At 38.7% G+C, this 15,165-nt stretch overlaps 1 protein-coding gene and 1 non-coding gene across 2 annotated transcripts in view; one reads left to right on the top strand and one right to left on the bottom strand.

Moving 5' to 3' along the window:
• The window catches only part of WWTR1 (WW domain containing transcription regulator 1), a 116,869-nt gene extending 102,074 nt beyond the window's left edge, over positions 1–14,795 (top strand). The window contains exons 5-7 of the mRNA XM_063108603.1: positions 5,034–5,167; positions 6,603–6,715; positions 11,342–14,795. Of these exons, the coding sequence (XP_062964673.1) occupies positions 5,034–5,167; positions 6,603–6,715; positions 11,342–11,526 (432 nt within the window). The 3' untranslated portion in view covers positions 11,527–14,795. The remainder of the gene's footprint in view (positions 1–5,033; positions 5,168–6,602; positions 6,716–11,341) is intronic.
• LOC134365134 (U6 spliceosomal RNA) lies at positions 10,037–10,144 on the bottom strand. The gene has a single exon (XR_010021936.1). It is a non-coding gene; the product is annotated as a U6 spliceosomal RNA (small nuclear RNA).
• Positions 14,796–15,165: the final 370 nt, after the last annotated feature.

Genomic DNA, 15,165 nt, shown 5'->3' with positions numbered 1-15,165 from the left:
CGAGTAACTTGCCCAATTCTCACAGCCACAGGCAAAAGGACTAAAAATTTGAAAATTTGGGTGTTCATGAGGAAGAAATGAAATAGTTTATATAAAGTACTTAGAACACTGTTCCACGTGTAGTATGCAATGTGTAAGAAGTGGCTGATGTCTCAGCCTCCCAAACCATTTAACACCATCTAAGCAGCTCCTTCTATTAACTTCCTCGTTGCGCCATGTTCTTTGTAAATATGCTTTCTAATCTTTATAACAGCCCAGCAAAGTAGGTTTTATAAACTATTCTTTTTCGAGTGAACAAACTGTCAAGAAAGGTTAAGAATTTAGTCCAAGATGTCACAGCTGTATAGTAGCTGAACTGGGATTTGAATTCCAGCTTTTCTTATTCCAGAGGCAGTTTCTCATGTGCCGTGCTGTTTCTGTGCCACGCACTGGGCGTGTCCAACAGATCAGTCCCTTGACTAGTGTGTAAGAATTTCAGTGACCAACAGCCTAGAGAAGTGAGAAGCAGTCAGTTTCCCACATGGAACCAACTACTGATTAGAAAGCCCTTCGTCATATCTGCTTCAAATCTAAGATTAGAGGGGGGTGGCCAGTTTGCTAAGTGATTAGAGCGCAGTGTTACAGCACCAAGGTCAGGGGTTTGGATCTTCACAGCTGCCAGCCACCAAAAAAATTTTTAAAAAGGGTCTTTTTTCTTTCATGTGATGTTCTATTAATAGTTTCAGAGTCATGGCATGCCCCTCGAGTCTTCTTCTGTGCTGTAATAGTTCCCACATCTGCATAGGACATGACACCCCCTGACCCCGCTATCCTGATTGTTCTCCTCTGGTCATTCTTGTGAAGACTTCGGTAAAGTGTTGAACAGAGACCTGGATGCAGCCATGAACATGAAGGTTGATTGGAGGTAGGGAGGCCAGCTGGAATATCTAGAAACAGTGATGACCTTCTACTTGAGATAGGAAGGAAATTTGGAGCATGGTGATATTGCGACGATGGAATCCACAAGGCTTGTCCATCATTCCATCATTGTTTGTTGTGGTTTGTCCCCCATTCTAGAATCCTCCATGAGGATAGGGAACTGTCTGTCTTGCCAATTGCTGTATTCCTGCTGTCAAGAATAGTACCTGGCACCTGGTAGTCTCACTAGTATTTTTTTTAAAAGTAAATACAGGTGCAAAGGAATGAGTTGTTTTGGGGGCTGAGGAAGACATAGATTTTGAACTTGGATGGGTGGTGATGATGGCATTAAGGAAAAGCTTGAGGTTAGTAGGAAGAGCTGTTTTGGCTCAGACGTGGAGTTTCAGACACCAACTAAACATGTTTGTTTAGGAGTCCAGAGCTGGGTGAGGGTGGCAGTGGTGATTTGCTGAGGTTGTGGCGGTCAGGGAAGGCATCCTGGATGAGGTGGTTTAACAGGACCTCTGAGGCTGGGTAAGACGTGGCTTGATGAAGAGGGCCCCAAAATACTGAGGAATTGAGGAGATGGAAGCTTGTCTGGGAGGACAGGGTGGATGGAGGTGGAGTGGGCACTGGGAGGGTTCTGTGCGTGGACCTGGTTAAATGGAGCAAGGAAGGCGGTGAGAGACAAAGCTGGGAGCTTGGCTGTGCCTGCTGGCTTAGGATTTGTCCTCTGCCTAGACTGAAGGAAGCTGAGTAGGTGAGGGCAGCTGGGCCGCCGAGCACCGAGTCAGGGGCCTGAGTCATGTCCTGGACCAGCCTTGGTCAGCAGTCACCCCTGTGTTTCCATGCAAGCTTTTACGAGCCTGGTGCCCATCCTCTGTCTTTGCTTCACCTGTTGTCACCCTGTCGGCTTGGACCGCTGCTTCTGCTGTACGTTGGACGCCCGCCTTCCATCTCTGCCCGTGCGGGGCAGTGGATGGCATGGGCAGTCATCATACACTAGGTCTAGGCTTCAATTTTATACCTGAATTTAGTTTAAACAAAACAAAACCCTCCCCTGTTTGGATGGAGACATGTTGGTGAGGTTAGTTCTTTTATTTTCAAACCTCGGGTTTTATACTCTTTCAATTTATGAGCAGAAATAGGGAAATACTTTCATTCAAAATATTTTAAAAAGGCTAAAAGTTTTAAAGTTCTAAACATAGAACTAGTATATTGTATAATTTAACTAAGTGAAATGAAACTTCTCACCATTCTTCATTTATATTCAAAACTAATTTTATGTTATTACAAAAAGGCTTAAACCTCCCCTGATTTTTTTTAAAAAAAGTTGTTTAGCCTTGTTGACTCATCATGATGAATTTCACACTTTGGTTTAATCTCCCCAAGGTGAAAGTTGACCAGAAAGAAGTGTCTCACCTCTCAAAAGATAGTGTGACTTTTTAAATTGTTTTTGGTTTTGCCTTTGTTTTTTGAGATGGGAGTACAGAACATGAGATAATAATTATCAGTTAACATTTACTAAGTGATCTTGTGTGCCAGGCACTGTCCGAAGCACCTTGTATGTCATTACTCCACTTTATTGTCACCCAGCTCTGCTGGGTGGGTACTCTTATTGTCCCCACTTTACAAATGAGAAATAGAGAGGGTAAATAACTTCAGGGGGATGGCAGGGCCAGGGTTCAGATGCAAGCATCTTGCCCCAGAATTCCTGCTCCTGACCTCTCTGCCCTCCTGTTCATCCTGTGTCAACACCGTTTCTTATTCTCTTTCATTTGTTAGTCATTTGAAGGTGGAACATGATACTGTGAGCCCACAAGAGACAGAATATAGGATTCCCTGTTATGATGACTCATGGTCAAGCCTTCAGAGTAGTCAGGGAAACAGCATCTATGCTGAGGAATGGAGCTTCAGTTTTCTTTAATTTGAAATAAAGGGAGCAAATATGAAATGGCACAGTGAACATTTTCCCCTATAGGTTCTTTCCCATATAGGTTCTTTCAGCTTTGGTTATTATAAATAGTCCTTTTGAACTTTATTTATGTATTTAGCCACACACAAGCATTGTTTTATGTGATATCTATTTGAATTATGCTAGGAGTAATTTAAATAAAGAGAAAAGTTTAGAACTGTTATTTTATATCTGGTTTCTGATATTTGTTTTTACAATTTAAATTTTATTTTCGTACCATATATCATTACATATAACGAATAATTTATATACATTATGTATATAATGTATGTATTTTTTTCCCCATGAAGTTCCAGAAATGATTCTTATTATATTTAGATTCAGACCTCCTGGAAATTGCAAATTCAACCTGTATTTCTTAAGACATATGGTAATAAATATAAAGAAATTTAGCCATCTCATCAACTTTTATGTTTAAAAGGGTTATTTGTTTAGAGTAACATTTATTCAGAATGGTTGATTAATGGAATATTCTAGTTAAAGTTGATTTTTCAGATAATGAAGGTTATTACCCAAAGGATCCTTGCATTTGCTGTTTATAAAGAACTAGAAATTTTATCACTGTCCAGATGTTTTCAGACTGGGGTTGGGGGCATATGTATGCATGAGTGTTTAAGGCTGGTGAGTTCTAGGCTCCTTAGGCTAGGTTTAATCCCAGTAGTTCTTCTATATGAGGCTTTCAGGAAACCTTTGGTTGGATAATAAGGTTTCTGTTGCACATTGCCCACCATGTAAAAACAACTATCAGAAAATAATCGATTTTCCTAAGTTTATTCAGAAGGTAGTTCCAAGATATCGATGATGGTCTAAAATCACCTTTTATAAAATCTACATTTTTTTTTATTTGCTTTTTATGGATTAATGAATAAAATTTGTTAGTTAAGTATTCTGGTTATTTGCAGTCTAGATGAACAGAAGTGAACCAGAGGCCCTCTCTAGCTCCTGGGTGTTTATTTCAGTATAAATTAACAATACAGTTTCTTATCAATCAGGTCTTTCACTGTAAGAATCATGCTACCATAACTCCTAGTAGCAGCACATTGAACTCTAGTAACCGAAAGTTTTTATAGCTGATGACTTCACTGGGACTTGTCTAGACAGCAGTTACTGTCTAAAATCATAGCATGTTAGGGCTGGAAGAGATCTAACAAAAGTACTGAAACTTAGATAGCCTGAATGTTCTATTTGCCATTGTAGCCATGGTTTTGGGGTTTGAGGATTGGTGAGACCCATGACTTCAGCAGGGAAAGTGGGAAACTGATAGGTATAAATATGGGGAAGGGCCTAACCTTGGTTTTGGATACAAGTATAAACAAACAAAAGTATTTTTCTCTGGAAACAACAGCAAATTTAAAAGGAATTTGACGTCTGGTCATTTCTGTCAAAATGAGAAAGACTCCTGCAGGTTATACCTAGAAAAAATAATTGTAGTCCATAAATATGTCACCCTTCTCTCCTTAGCAAAATAATGCAATCTTTAAAGAAATGCTTGCATTATACTATTTGCTAATGAAATTCATATGCTGTCAACTGTCATTTTCTGTGGGGTTTGGATTGGTTCTGTGTGGTTCCCCAACCTTTACCCATTTCAGTCAAGTCAACAAGATAGTTCGTCAAATAGAAAAGCTGATTGACTTTTTTTTAAACAAACTTTTTAACTCGTGTTTTCCTTTCCTGGCTATTGACATAAAACTGCTAGATGTATTTTAATATTGAGCCTAAACTCTGTAATCCCACAGCTTTACCTGGCCTGTAAATGACAATGATTGGAATGTACCTGCTAGTCCAGAGGAGTCTTAGATTTGGCCTCAGCGTCCAGGATAGAAGTAGCCTGTGTCTGAGAAAGTCGCTTGAGAGGGCTTTGTATGATTTGGGTGTTTGAACACTTGTGCGGTTCAGGCGGTTGCAACGTCAGTGCCCTGAGGTCAAACATGAGCTGAGCTTCCCATTAGCTTTGTGAATGTGAGAAAGTGACTTACGTCTGTAAAACTTTTGTCAGGGCAAGAACACTAACAATTTCCTGATGACTTTGACTTACTGGGACTAAATATAACATGCTTTGTATTTGGTAGAAAGTTCTCGCGTGAGGTGTACTCTGCTCCAGCCCTGTTACAATGAACGTGTTAACTCCTGCTTTCGTCTGATTGTCACCCTTCTGTAGGAAGCTGCCCTCTGTAGACAGCTCCCCATGGAGGCCGAGACTCTGGCCACAGTCCAGGCTGCTGTCAACCCACCCGCCATGACCCCAGACATGAGATCCATCACAAATAATAGCTCAGATCCTTTCATCAATGGGTAAGTTAACATTTTGGGGCCACTTATCTCTTCATTATGCAGTCTAGACTATAATGGGGTCTTTGTCTACATTGGGAAAAGATGGGGAGCTTGAGGGTTGGGGGTAGAGGGGGGTAGGGGGGAGTGGCAGAAAAAAGAAAAGCAGAGGAAGTCATTTTTTAAAGTTCTCAAATTCGGAAATTGGTGATATGACATGGAGTAAACCCCATCAATAATTTGAAAATGGGCATGAACGTATGATTTAAACAAGATGGCATTGTCTCGTAATTATCCTTGGAAGAATCTTGTGGTTTTATGTAGCCAACGGGATAAAGCATGTCATATAGCAAATTGAGAGCAAAACAATCAAGAGATGGTGTTTATGGTGAAATGTGAATAGGGTCTGTAGTTGAGTTAATAGTATTCTATAATGCCAGTTTCCTGGTTTGGGGAATTGTACTATGGTTATGTCAGATGTTATCACCGGGGAAGCTGGGTGAAAGGTCCGTGCAGACTCTCTGTACTCTTTTTGCATCTCTTATGTGAGTCTAAAATTACCTCACAATTAAAAAATTAATTGAAACAGAGACGATGTTTTTAAGAAATGAAACATAAGAGCAGTAGGAAAAGATAATTTAGTCAAAAATATTTGTCTATGTAGAAGTAGTCAACCTTAATTTTTGCCTTTTATACCTAAATAAAGGGCAGTACTGTATTTCCCGTTTTCTCTGCCCTCGCAGAGGCTGCTGGCAAACAAGTACGATGACCTGCATTTTAAAAGAGAGAGAGAGAGAGAGAGGGGATGAGAACAAACAGTAACCAAAATAATGAACGAATGGGGTTTTTAAGTTGTTAAAGTATTTAAAGTACAGGAAGTATAAAGAATATCATGAGTTACTCATGTACCCACCACCCTGATTTGTCACATTTCCATCCAATTTTATTTTTCTTAGTAAACAGAATATTACAATCAATGTTTTAACCCCTCCCTCCCCATCACCACTGAAATCTCGCTTCTTCCCCTCTGTCCCCAGAGGTAGCCACTATTCAGAAGCGGGCGTGTGTTTACCACACGTCTTTATACTTCTTACTGCCTGTTAGTGTGTATGTCCATAAGCAACATTCAGCATTGTTCTCTGTTGTTTAAACTTTTACATGAATGGTATCACACTCTATATGTAAAATAGTGTTCAAATGGTTGTTTTGAGAAGAAAAGGAAATCAATGTCAATTTACTATGAATAGCCAGATGTATTTGCTTACAACTTATTAACTTCGTTGACATTAGAATGTATATTTCAAAATTCAAGGGAGGTGCAGAGTCTGTTTCCTTTGATTACCTGGAAAGTTGGATAGGATAACAGAACTATGCTAGCTTGGAGTTTTTGTGACTGTATTTTAATTTTGACATTTATTTATGGGCTCACACCGACGTTTCTCTGTCTTTTGCTCTCCAGAGGACCCTATCATTCGAGGGAGCAGAGCACTGACAGCGGCCTGGGGTTGGGGTGCTACAGTGTGCCCACGACTCCAGAGGACTTCCTCAGCAACGTGGACGAGATGGACACAGGTGGGAGCAACGCCTGCACCTACCTGCGGTGTGTTCGTGTCTGTACCTTGGTGACTTTGGTCATCTCAGTTCTAAAATCCAACCAGAAACACTGAATCTCAACAACACAAAACGGTGACTGAAAAGCCACCCAACCCCCATGCTCTATTAATAGACTCTAGCCCCTGCCCGTGGTTCATACAAATATAGTTTTACATCTGGGCACAGGATTTTAAATTCTACTTTTTATTTTACTCATCCTTGCTTCGTGTAGCCCCTTCCTCACGATTGCCTTGACGTACCACTGTCTGCTTTGCTGCTCCTCCACAGTGGGACATTTGCGCTGGTCTAGTTTTGGTTGTAATGTATGAGCCACTTTTTCCCCTGGGAATTGGTACTGGTTTATGGTTCTGCCAGCATGCAGATTTTTTCATGTCATTCCTGCATTTGGGAAGCAATCAGCAGTGGGCATGTGGAAAGTTAAGCAACTCAGAGGATTCTAAATTATAAGCTCCAACTTCCAACATGGTAATGATGTCCTCCATCAGCAATTAAAAAGAAGAGGGTCAGGGTGACTTTTACCTAGTTCCCAGCCTGTGCGTCCTCAGGTCAGGCCTCAGTAGGCTTCCTGGATTACCTCCCTTTTTTCCCTGTTCTCAAGGAGTGAGACCTCCAACTGCAAAAACTGAATTTAGTCTTATTAGCCTAATCTAGACTTAATTATGAAACTCATAAACCCCCAGAAGATATTCTAAGAACCAAAAATAAATGAAGCTGAAGTATTCATTATTTGGAGTAATTCCTGTAAGTTTCTCCTCCATTGTCATTGATGATAGAAAATTAATTGTTCTATAATGAAAGTAAAAAATTGCTTTCCCCAAAGCATCTGTCTATAGCGCCTGTAGTTTGTTTCACTCTGCTCTTAGGTGCTTCCTCTTCGTTCTGTGAATCTAAATGGTTGGTAAGACCAAGAGTTAAATTTGTAGCCAGGTGTCTCATGAGTGCAGTGTCCTGAAGCAGCTCCCCCAGGCTGTCATCTTTGTGCTTGGAGGATTGCACAGACTATCCTGTGAGGAGTCACACAAGAATAGTTTGAACTGTTCGTTTTGCTGTTCTTCAATTTATTACTTCTGTTTTGTCTTCCTCTCCATGTCCCATTCCCCCCTCCCCTTTCATCTCTCTATTTTTTGCTGTGAGATTTATTTTGCTCTATCTGGAACAGCTTTATTATGAAGTGGCTCCTTCCTATGTTAATAATTGTTTACTTTCATCTTTTAAACACTGGGAAGCCAGTAAGGATAAAAAGCAAAGTTAAATAAGAAACTCAGGAGAGCTCAGTGTAAGCTTGACATTAAAAAAAAAATGGATTCTATTCTACATCTCTTTAAGATGACCTCAAGTGGGTAAATAAGGGAGTATTTTGAAACCATAACATGGAATTAAGTGGTATTCTGAATAGAACATAATCTTTGCAGACAATGTGGAATTCTTGCTTCTCCACTCCTGGTCGTGGCTTTGGTTATTTACGTAACCTCTGCGGGCCTCAGATTTCTCACTTATAAAGTGGGAGTAATATGCTCACCTCATAGTGTGAGGAGTTCTAAGATCACAGAGCCTGGCACAAAATCCCTTCTAAGTAGGCTGACATAGTGTACAAAATGGACTTAGTAATTGTTGGGGTTCCAAGTTAACCTGGTTAGGTGAGTGTCAGCTCATTGAGTTTAGGGTCATCTCTGTGAAGTCTTTTTAGGAAGTGGACATAAACCCTTTCAACGGGAGAAATGTAATTACAGAGTAACAAGATGAAGAAAAGACATGGGTGGGTGGAGTTTAAATGGGGCTAGAAAAGATCTGTCAGGCCAGCTGGCCATGCACTGACCACGTGCTGAGTGCGAACGAGCCAGCTCAGCACTCCCTTTGCAGAACACACGTGGAAGCAACAGCTGGACTTGGTGCGAGGATAGAGGGTGGGGAATAGCACGAGTGAAGGCTGGAAGTCATCCATTCTTCCAAAACGTTCTGCAGTAGTCACACTCGTTTAAGAATTGCCTGGTTTTGGTCTCTCCCACTTTTTAAGTAGATAAAACTGTAAAGACCGAAAAGATTACTGTGAGATTGCAGAGTTGCTCCAAAGAGAGATATTTTAACATTGTTAACCTTAATGAAGAAGCTTACCTGGTCTCCTCATGCTTTCCATGTCTGAGAAAGAATAAGAGGAATTATTTAAAACATTTCATTTGGCTAAAAAAAAATGTGTTCTTGAGTATTATATTAGAAAGTTAAAGTGGGAACTCAGTAGAGACGAGACGGGTGATTCTAATTGGAGATAAAAAAGACATCCAGCACTTTAGATCAGATAGTTTTTTAGGACAGATAATTTTTTAAGCCTCATTTCCATCTCTTTCACTGTAATGGGTAGAAAAAATTTATTTTGGACTTTTTTTCCCTATTTTGATGTTTTCCATTATCAGTAACACTGTATTGAGTCATGTTGTTGAACTTGATTTAATTTTTTAAATTACTGCCCTTTGCAATGAAAATCCTGTAAAATACTGCCTAAGAGTCACTGATATTTATTTTGTGACTTCTAGAAAAGCCATTATGCTTTGCTGTCACCAAAATGTAAGTTTAATTATGTTTCCATCATCACTTGGAAAGATGTAATTTTTCTCCTTGGAAAACACATAGAGTTGAAAAGAATTTTCTGCAGTTTTGCTCAGAATAGTGAAACTTCTGCGCATGCTTTTCTGGAAGGCTACTGCAATTGAAAGACAAAAAAGCTAATTTAACAAGTTTCTTTAAAATGATTCAATGGTAGAAGCTGACCTTAGTTATTAATGCTTCTTAATCTTTGAGGTAGATTTTATCCCTTCAGAAAATTGTTTGAGGCTGTTTGAATTAATCAGTTGTTCTGATGTCGTATAATTAATAGTGGCTGAGTTCCTAGGTTTTTTTCTCTCTCAGCACAATCAACAGACATTTATTATATTTTTGTATGTATAGAACCCAGAGCTATGAATATGTGGCAGACAGTATATGGCACTTTTAACTTCTGAAGAAAATACTATAATCCTAATTTCCAGCTGGGCTCAGTGGGCATCAGACAAGTTATATGTGTCCAGGGACACACAGCTGAAAAAGCTCAGTCTAATGACGCAATTCAGTGTGTTTTCTCCCATACTGTTATATTGTTACATGTAAAGAATGTTATGTTATTCATGTCATATCCTAGACACCTTGTTAGGATACTTAACTCTTCTCTAGTACAGCATTTTCTCAACTCTGTTCTGGAGAACTCTAGTTCTATTAGGATATATGTTCTGCGAAAATAGGATTAAGTCATTAAATGGGCTTAAGATATAGTGGCTTACGTGTCATCCTTGCGCAGGGGCCATGCTAATCTTCTCTGTATCGTTCCAATTTTAGTATATGTGCTGCCGAAGCGAGCACAAGATATAGTGGCTTAAACAAAATAAAAACAGATTTATTGAAGGACTTTGAACCTTAATATGCTCCTGTGCATTGTGACTCGCAGGCATGTGAGAAAGGTAGATAGTTGTGGGGTGTATGTGCTGTGCAGGGAGGGGAAGTTCTGCAGAACCACTCTATAAATGATGCCTAAAGCCATCAATGAAGAGAGATTTTTTTTTTTTTTAAAGATCTCAGTTGGCTTGATTGCGTTTCTAGAATTGGGTGATACTTCGTTTCACAAAATAGAACAAGTGTTTGGTTTTATAGACAGGAAAAGGTGAAGAAAGCAGAAACAAAGAACAAAAAGTAGGACTGGTCATTTTAAAGTTACTTTCCCTGCAAGGTGGGGACAGAGAGACAGAACAATAGGAAGAAACCGCTTATTTCACATCACGTTACTTTGGGCCATCCTTTTTGTGTAAGGATTAAAGCAGAGGGAACTTCATTATCCTGCCTATTGAAGATTTAAGCTGGCCTGTTTGGGAAATTGGTGATATCTCTCTCTCCTGATTTCTCAGAAGGTCAGACCCCACTACAAGGTTTAGGTTTGGTGGTGTGGAATTTAGTAAGGGTAACTCCGTTTTTATTTTTATTCTGGTCTTTTGGGGCCTAATGCAGCAATTTAGTCCAAAATATTGGCCTTCTATAATTTTTATTTAACACTTCCTGCCTTCTGGTCAGGCTGTCACCCAGGTGACCAAAACAGGGCTTCAGGGCTACTCTCAGTTACCATCAAAGACAGCTTTTTAATAACATGGTTAAAAGAAACTCTGTACTATCTTTGAACATAAAGAAGGATGATATGGGTAAATATAAGCTTATCATTAAATCTGTAGATTATAGCTCTGTAAGAAGGTATTTATCATGGGGGGGGGCTCTCTGCTCTTCTGCAAAGCAGCTCTTCCTGCCTCTGTCATGGGAAGGCACAGATTGTAGGCCAGATCCACAGTGCCTTTTACACGCCCCTTTCTTACGTCCCTGGACTTTTCCATTCTGGACCACGTCTATTCGGAAACAATTTTGGGATTTCCCCTGGCCTCTCTGCACTTCCTAGAGTGAGGGTCAGTAATGTGATAGCTAAAGACATGAAGATGGGAGTTATGTTATCACGTGAACCATCCCTCTTTCAAGAGCTTAAAAGGAGGAATTAAATTGTTTCCCTTCATTCTGTTATAGGAGAAAACGCAGGACAGACACCCATGAACATCAATCCCCAGCAGACGCGTTTCCCCGATTTCCTTGACTGTCTTCCGGGAACGAACGTTGACCTAGGAACTTTGGAATCTGAAGATCTGATCCCCCTCTTCAATGATGTAGAGTCTGCTCTGAACAAAAGCGAGCCCTTTCTCACCTGGCTGTAATCACTACCATTGTAACTTGGATGCAGCTGTGACCTGACATTTCCTGGGCCTCTTGGAAAAAGTGATGGAGCAGAACAAGTCTGCGGGTGCACCGCTTCTGCCTTCATGACTAATGCTCCCTCCTTTCCATGTGGCCAGTTGAATCATTGCCTAGTTTTGATTGACAGTAACTTAAGTTAAACATAAATAAATATTCTATTTTCATTTTTTGCAAGCCTGCATTCTTATGACAGATGATGCAGAATTGTGTCTGCAGGATTGAAAATGCAGGATTGCTTTTCTTTTTTTCTCTCTGCTGTCCCATGGCTAAGCTTTATGGGTATTAATTGAAATCTATACATCAATTGATTATAAACCATAAAAAGCTGACCATAGGCAGTGAATTCTGATGGGCAGCTTGGTCCAGGAAATGTGCACAAAATTAGACCTGATTTACAGTTTCAAAAACTGTGTTAATGACAGTAGTACCAAATGCTTTAAAAACTATTTAACTTGAGCTTTAAAAATCATTGTATGGATAGTAAAATTCTGCTGAAAGGAATATGATGTAGTTTTGAATCCATACTGGCGCCAATGGCTCTTATTACTCTATTTACAAAGGCACACACAGTCCTATTGTAGTCTATCCTTCATCATGTTACTGCATAGCATCTAGACAGCTTAGTCCTTCCAGCTGAGGGTAACCGCATCATTAGTCACAGTTTGTACACTACAGATTTTGTGAAAGAGACCAGTTTGGTACTAATTACGAGCATTTAATAAACAGAACTTTTTGAAAATTGCAACTTGGATTTTTAAAAATTGCAGCTTAGAATTTGATGTTTATTTTATAAAGCACTGTAATTTTGTAGCTGATGACAAAGGCAGCCAAATGTTTTTGATAAATTGATGGCAACTGTATTTTTGTCTTTTGAAACTATTCTGAAACATCAGGACAACATAGATTTCAACCTGATGGCACTCGCAATAAGCTGTTGCTTTATAACTTCTGAAGCCTTGTCAGGTTTGCTTTCAAGATTTCATAAGTGTTTGAAATAATCCTATCTATGAAGCTGTTTGAAGGATGAAGCAGATCTCTGACTGACGTATAAAAAAATGCCCTCAGAGGGCATAGGGTGGAGATACATGTTTCTGAATTCAGTAAAATTGATTCCTAAATATATTATCCTAACCCTGTTTGCTACAGTTGGTATAAAAACACATGAAATATGTATTCAATACCTCTTATGTAACCAAAAACTTTTTTTTATTAGCTTTTAAGGACTAAGAGAGCATCATGTTCACCAGGCATGAGGTCTGCCTGCATTGCCAGTGAAGTCCTCAACTGTTTAATATTTTGAACTGACATTATTTATAATCTATGAATTTAATCTCTTTTTTGAAAGACGTTAATAATTCAGGTCTCTGAGAGGAAACTTCAATTCCCATAAGTGGCTTATTTGTTGGGGATCTTAAATAAAGAGCCTTTTTGACCTATCGGAATATAGATATACTAAGTACATTTGATCTTGTTGGAAAGAAGGCAAGTGAAAAGGTCAGAGATGAAGTAGTGAAGTTATGGAATATAGTGGAAAGGATACTAGTTGAGAAATGGGAAGAGACAAGTTATAAGCACCCCAAAAGCAAGACAAGCAGGAGGTGTGAGAGGTGCCCCAAAAGAACAGAGCAACAATCTTCTAGTACAACCTTTATACCAAAAGACTCTGTTGCAGAGGACAAGAAGCCTTTGGTGCACTTTATATGGGCAGAGTGGGCAGGGCCAGCAGGGCTTCATCCACGCTGATACTGAACATGTAGGCAGATGAAAGCATAGACCTGCTGTTGCTTCCAGCACTAGGAAGTGATTTCTTTTTCCTGAAGGACCCATGGCTTATGTTCCCCTGATTCCTTTTGTTCTCTCTAAGCACTTGGAGAGATGAGGATAGATGTTTATGTTGCTACTAAATTGAAGGGAGCACTATTTTTCTTTTTTGTTAGCAAAAATTGCAAAAAGAGTTGTACATTCTTTCTAAGAAAAAAAAACAAAAAACAAAAAACAAGGGACCTAACAAAGCTCAGCAGTGTTACTGTATTTTTTAAAAAATATTTTTATAGACTCATTTTCAGGTTATTAAATGTAAAAGAAACAGGTACCCCATCTTTTTTTTTAAAGTAGTTAAATCATTGATGGCTTATATTACCAATTTTTAGAAGTAATTTTCTAATAAGCTTGTGACATTAGAAAATACTAGAAGAATTTTCTTAGTGAAATTAGTTGGAACATTTGTTAAAGAATATAATAAATATTTTTTCAGAATAAAAATATGGACCCTTGATTCTGTGTTTACTAATAGATAAAACCAGATATTATTTTTTGTTGTTGTCTTTAAGGCCATAACATACGGTCTTTGTTACAGAACACTAAAGCTAGAAATCTAAAGTAAGAGCAACTTTTCTTTCAATGGCTATTTCCTGTTATTGTAAGTGTTAAAACCCCTGCAGAATTCATGATAAGGTGCTATTTATACTATATTTCTTATTATAAAAATACTGCCAGGATATCTAGGCTTTTTCATCCTAAGTCAATCAGTAAATTCAGTATTTCACCCCAAAATTTTGTCAGAGAAAAGGCGTATTAAAAAGTAAAATTGAAAAACAATTTCAGAGATCTTCCTTTCAGGGTGTTTTTTTCCCTAATAAAATACACTTTCTTGAAGTAAATACATTGTCAAAATCTAATTGTAATTCTGTTAAGTCTAAGTGATTGTTAGACAGTGTTTCACCATAGTATTTAGGATGTGAAATGCTATTTTTTTCATTGACTACACAATATACATGAAGCACATAAAACAGTAAAAAATTTAGTGTGCGGGGTGCTGTTGACTCCCACTCGGTAGAAAAGCCCTCTGCAGGAGAAGGTGATCTGGAGTGAGAGAAGTTTTGCTAATTATAAGTTATGTTCTCTTGATGTAATTAGAAAGTAACTTCTGAAAGTACAACATATGAAAAAAAAAATAAGCTGTTAAACAAAAAGGAAGTTGTAGATTAATTTAATTGGGAAAATGGGCAATTGACAGAGACCGTTTCCCTAACACACTACATCATTTATGTGCTAGTACTTTAACTTTTTACAAAATTTACTTCTACATTTTGTAATATGAAATATGTCTGTTTATTTTTAATTTAGAATGTGATACGTACAGAAAGTAATGCAGCCAAATCAATCAGATCAAACTATTTTACCTGGAGTTTGGTACTGGTTTTTATTTCTGATTCTGTATAAGAAAAATAAATGCAATTGAATTTCCACTTGAAGGCTTTGTCTTTTCATTGTTTGCATGTGTGCCTTTTGCTGAGGGTTTCGGGTGGTACTGAAGAGAGGCTTATGTAACCCTCCTGGCAGACAATGAAAGAAAGGAAGTTCTGTAGGCAAACACTTTTTGGCTCACGTACCTGGCCTTCAACATTCTAAATGTCAACAGAATTCTGGTTTCCGCTTTATTTGAAGTAGCCCACTGAGATTTTTAAAGATACGTGTTTTTTAAAAAATTACACCGTCCTGTCAACTCCCTCACAGATTTGATGAGACGTCAGAACTATAGGACTCTCATTCTTGTCTGTTATTAACAATATGTTGTGGCTTCGTTTGTTGTCTAAACT

The sequence above is a fragment of the Cynocephalus volans genome, chromosome 1, assembly GCF_027409185.1.
Source record: "Cynocephalus volans isolate mCynVol1 chromosome 1, mCynVol1.pri, whole genome shotgun sequence".
In the NCBI taxonomy this organism is placed as follows: domain Eukaryota; kingdom Metazoa; phylum Chordata; class Mammalia; order Dermoptera; family Cynocephalidae; genus Cynocephalus; species Cynocephalus volans.
The sequence above is the reverse complement of the archived record's forward strand: the minus strand, read 5'-3'. Positions and strand labels throughout refer to the sequence as shown.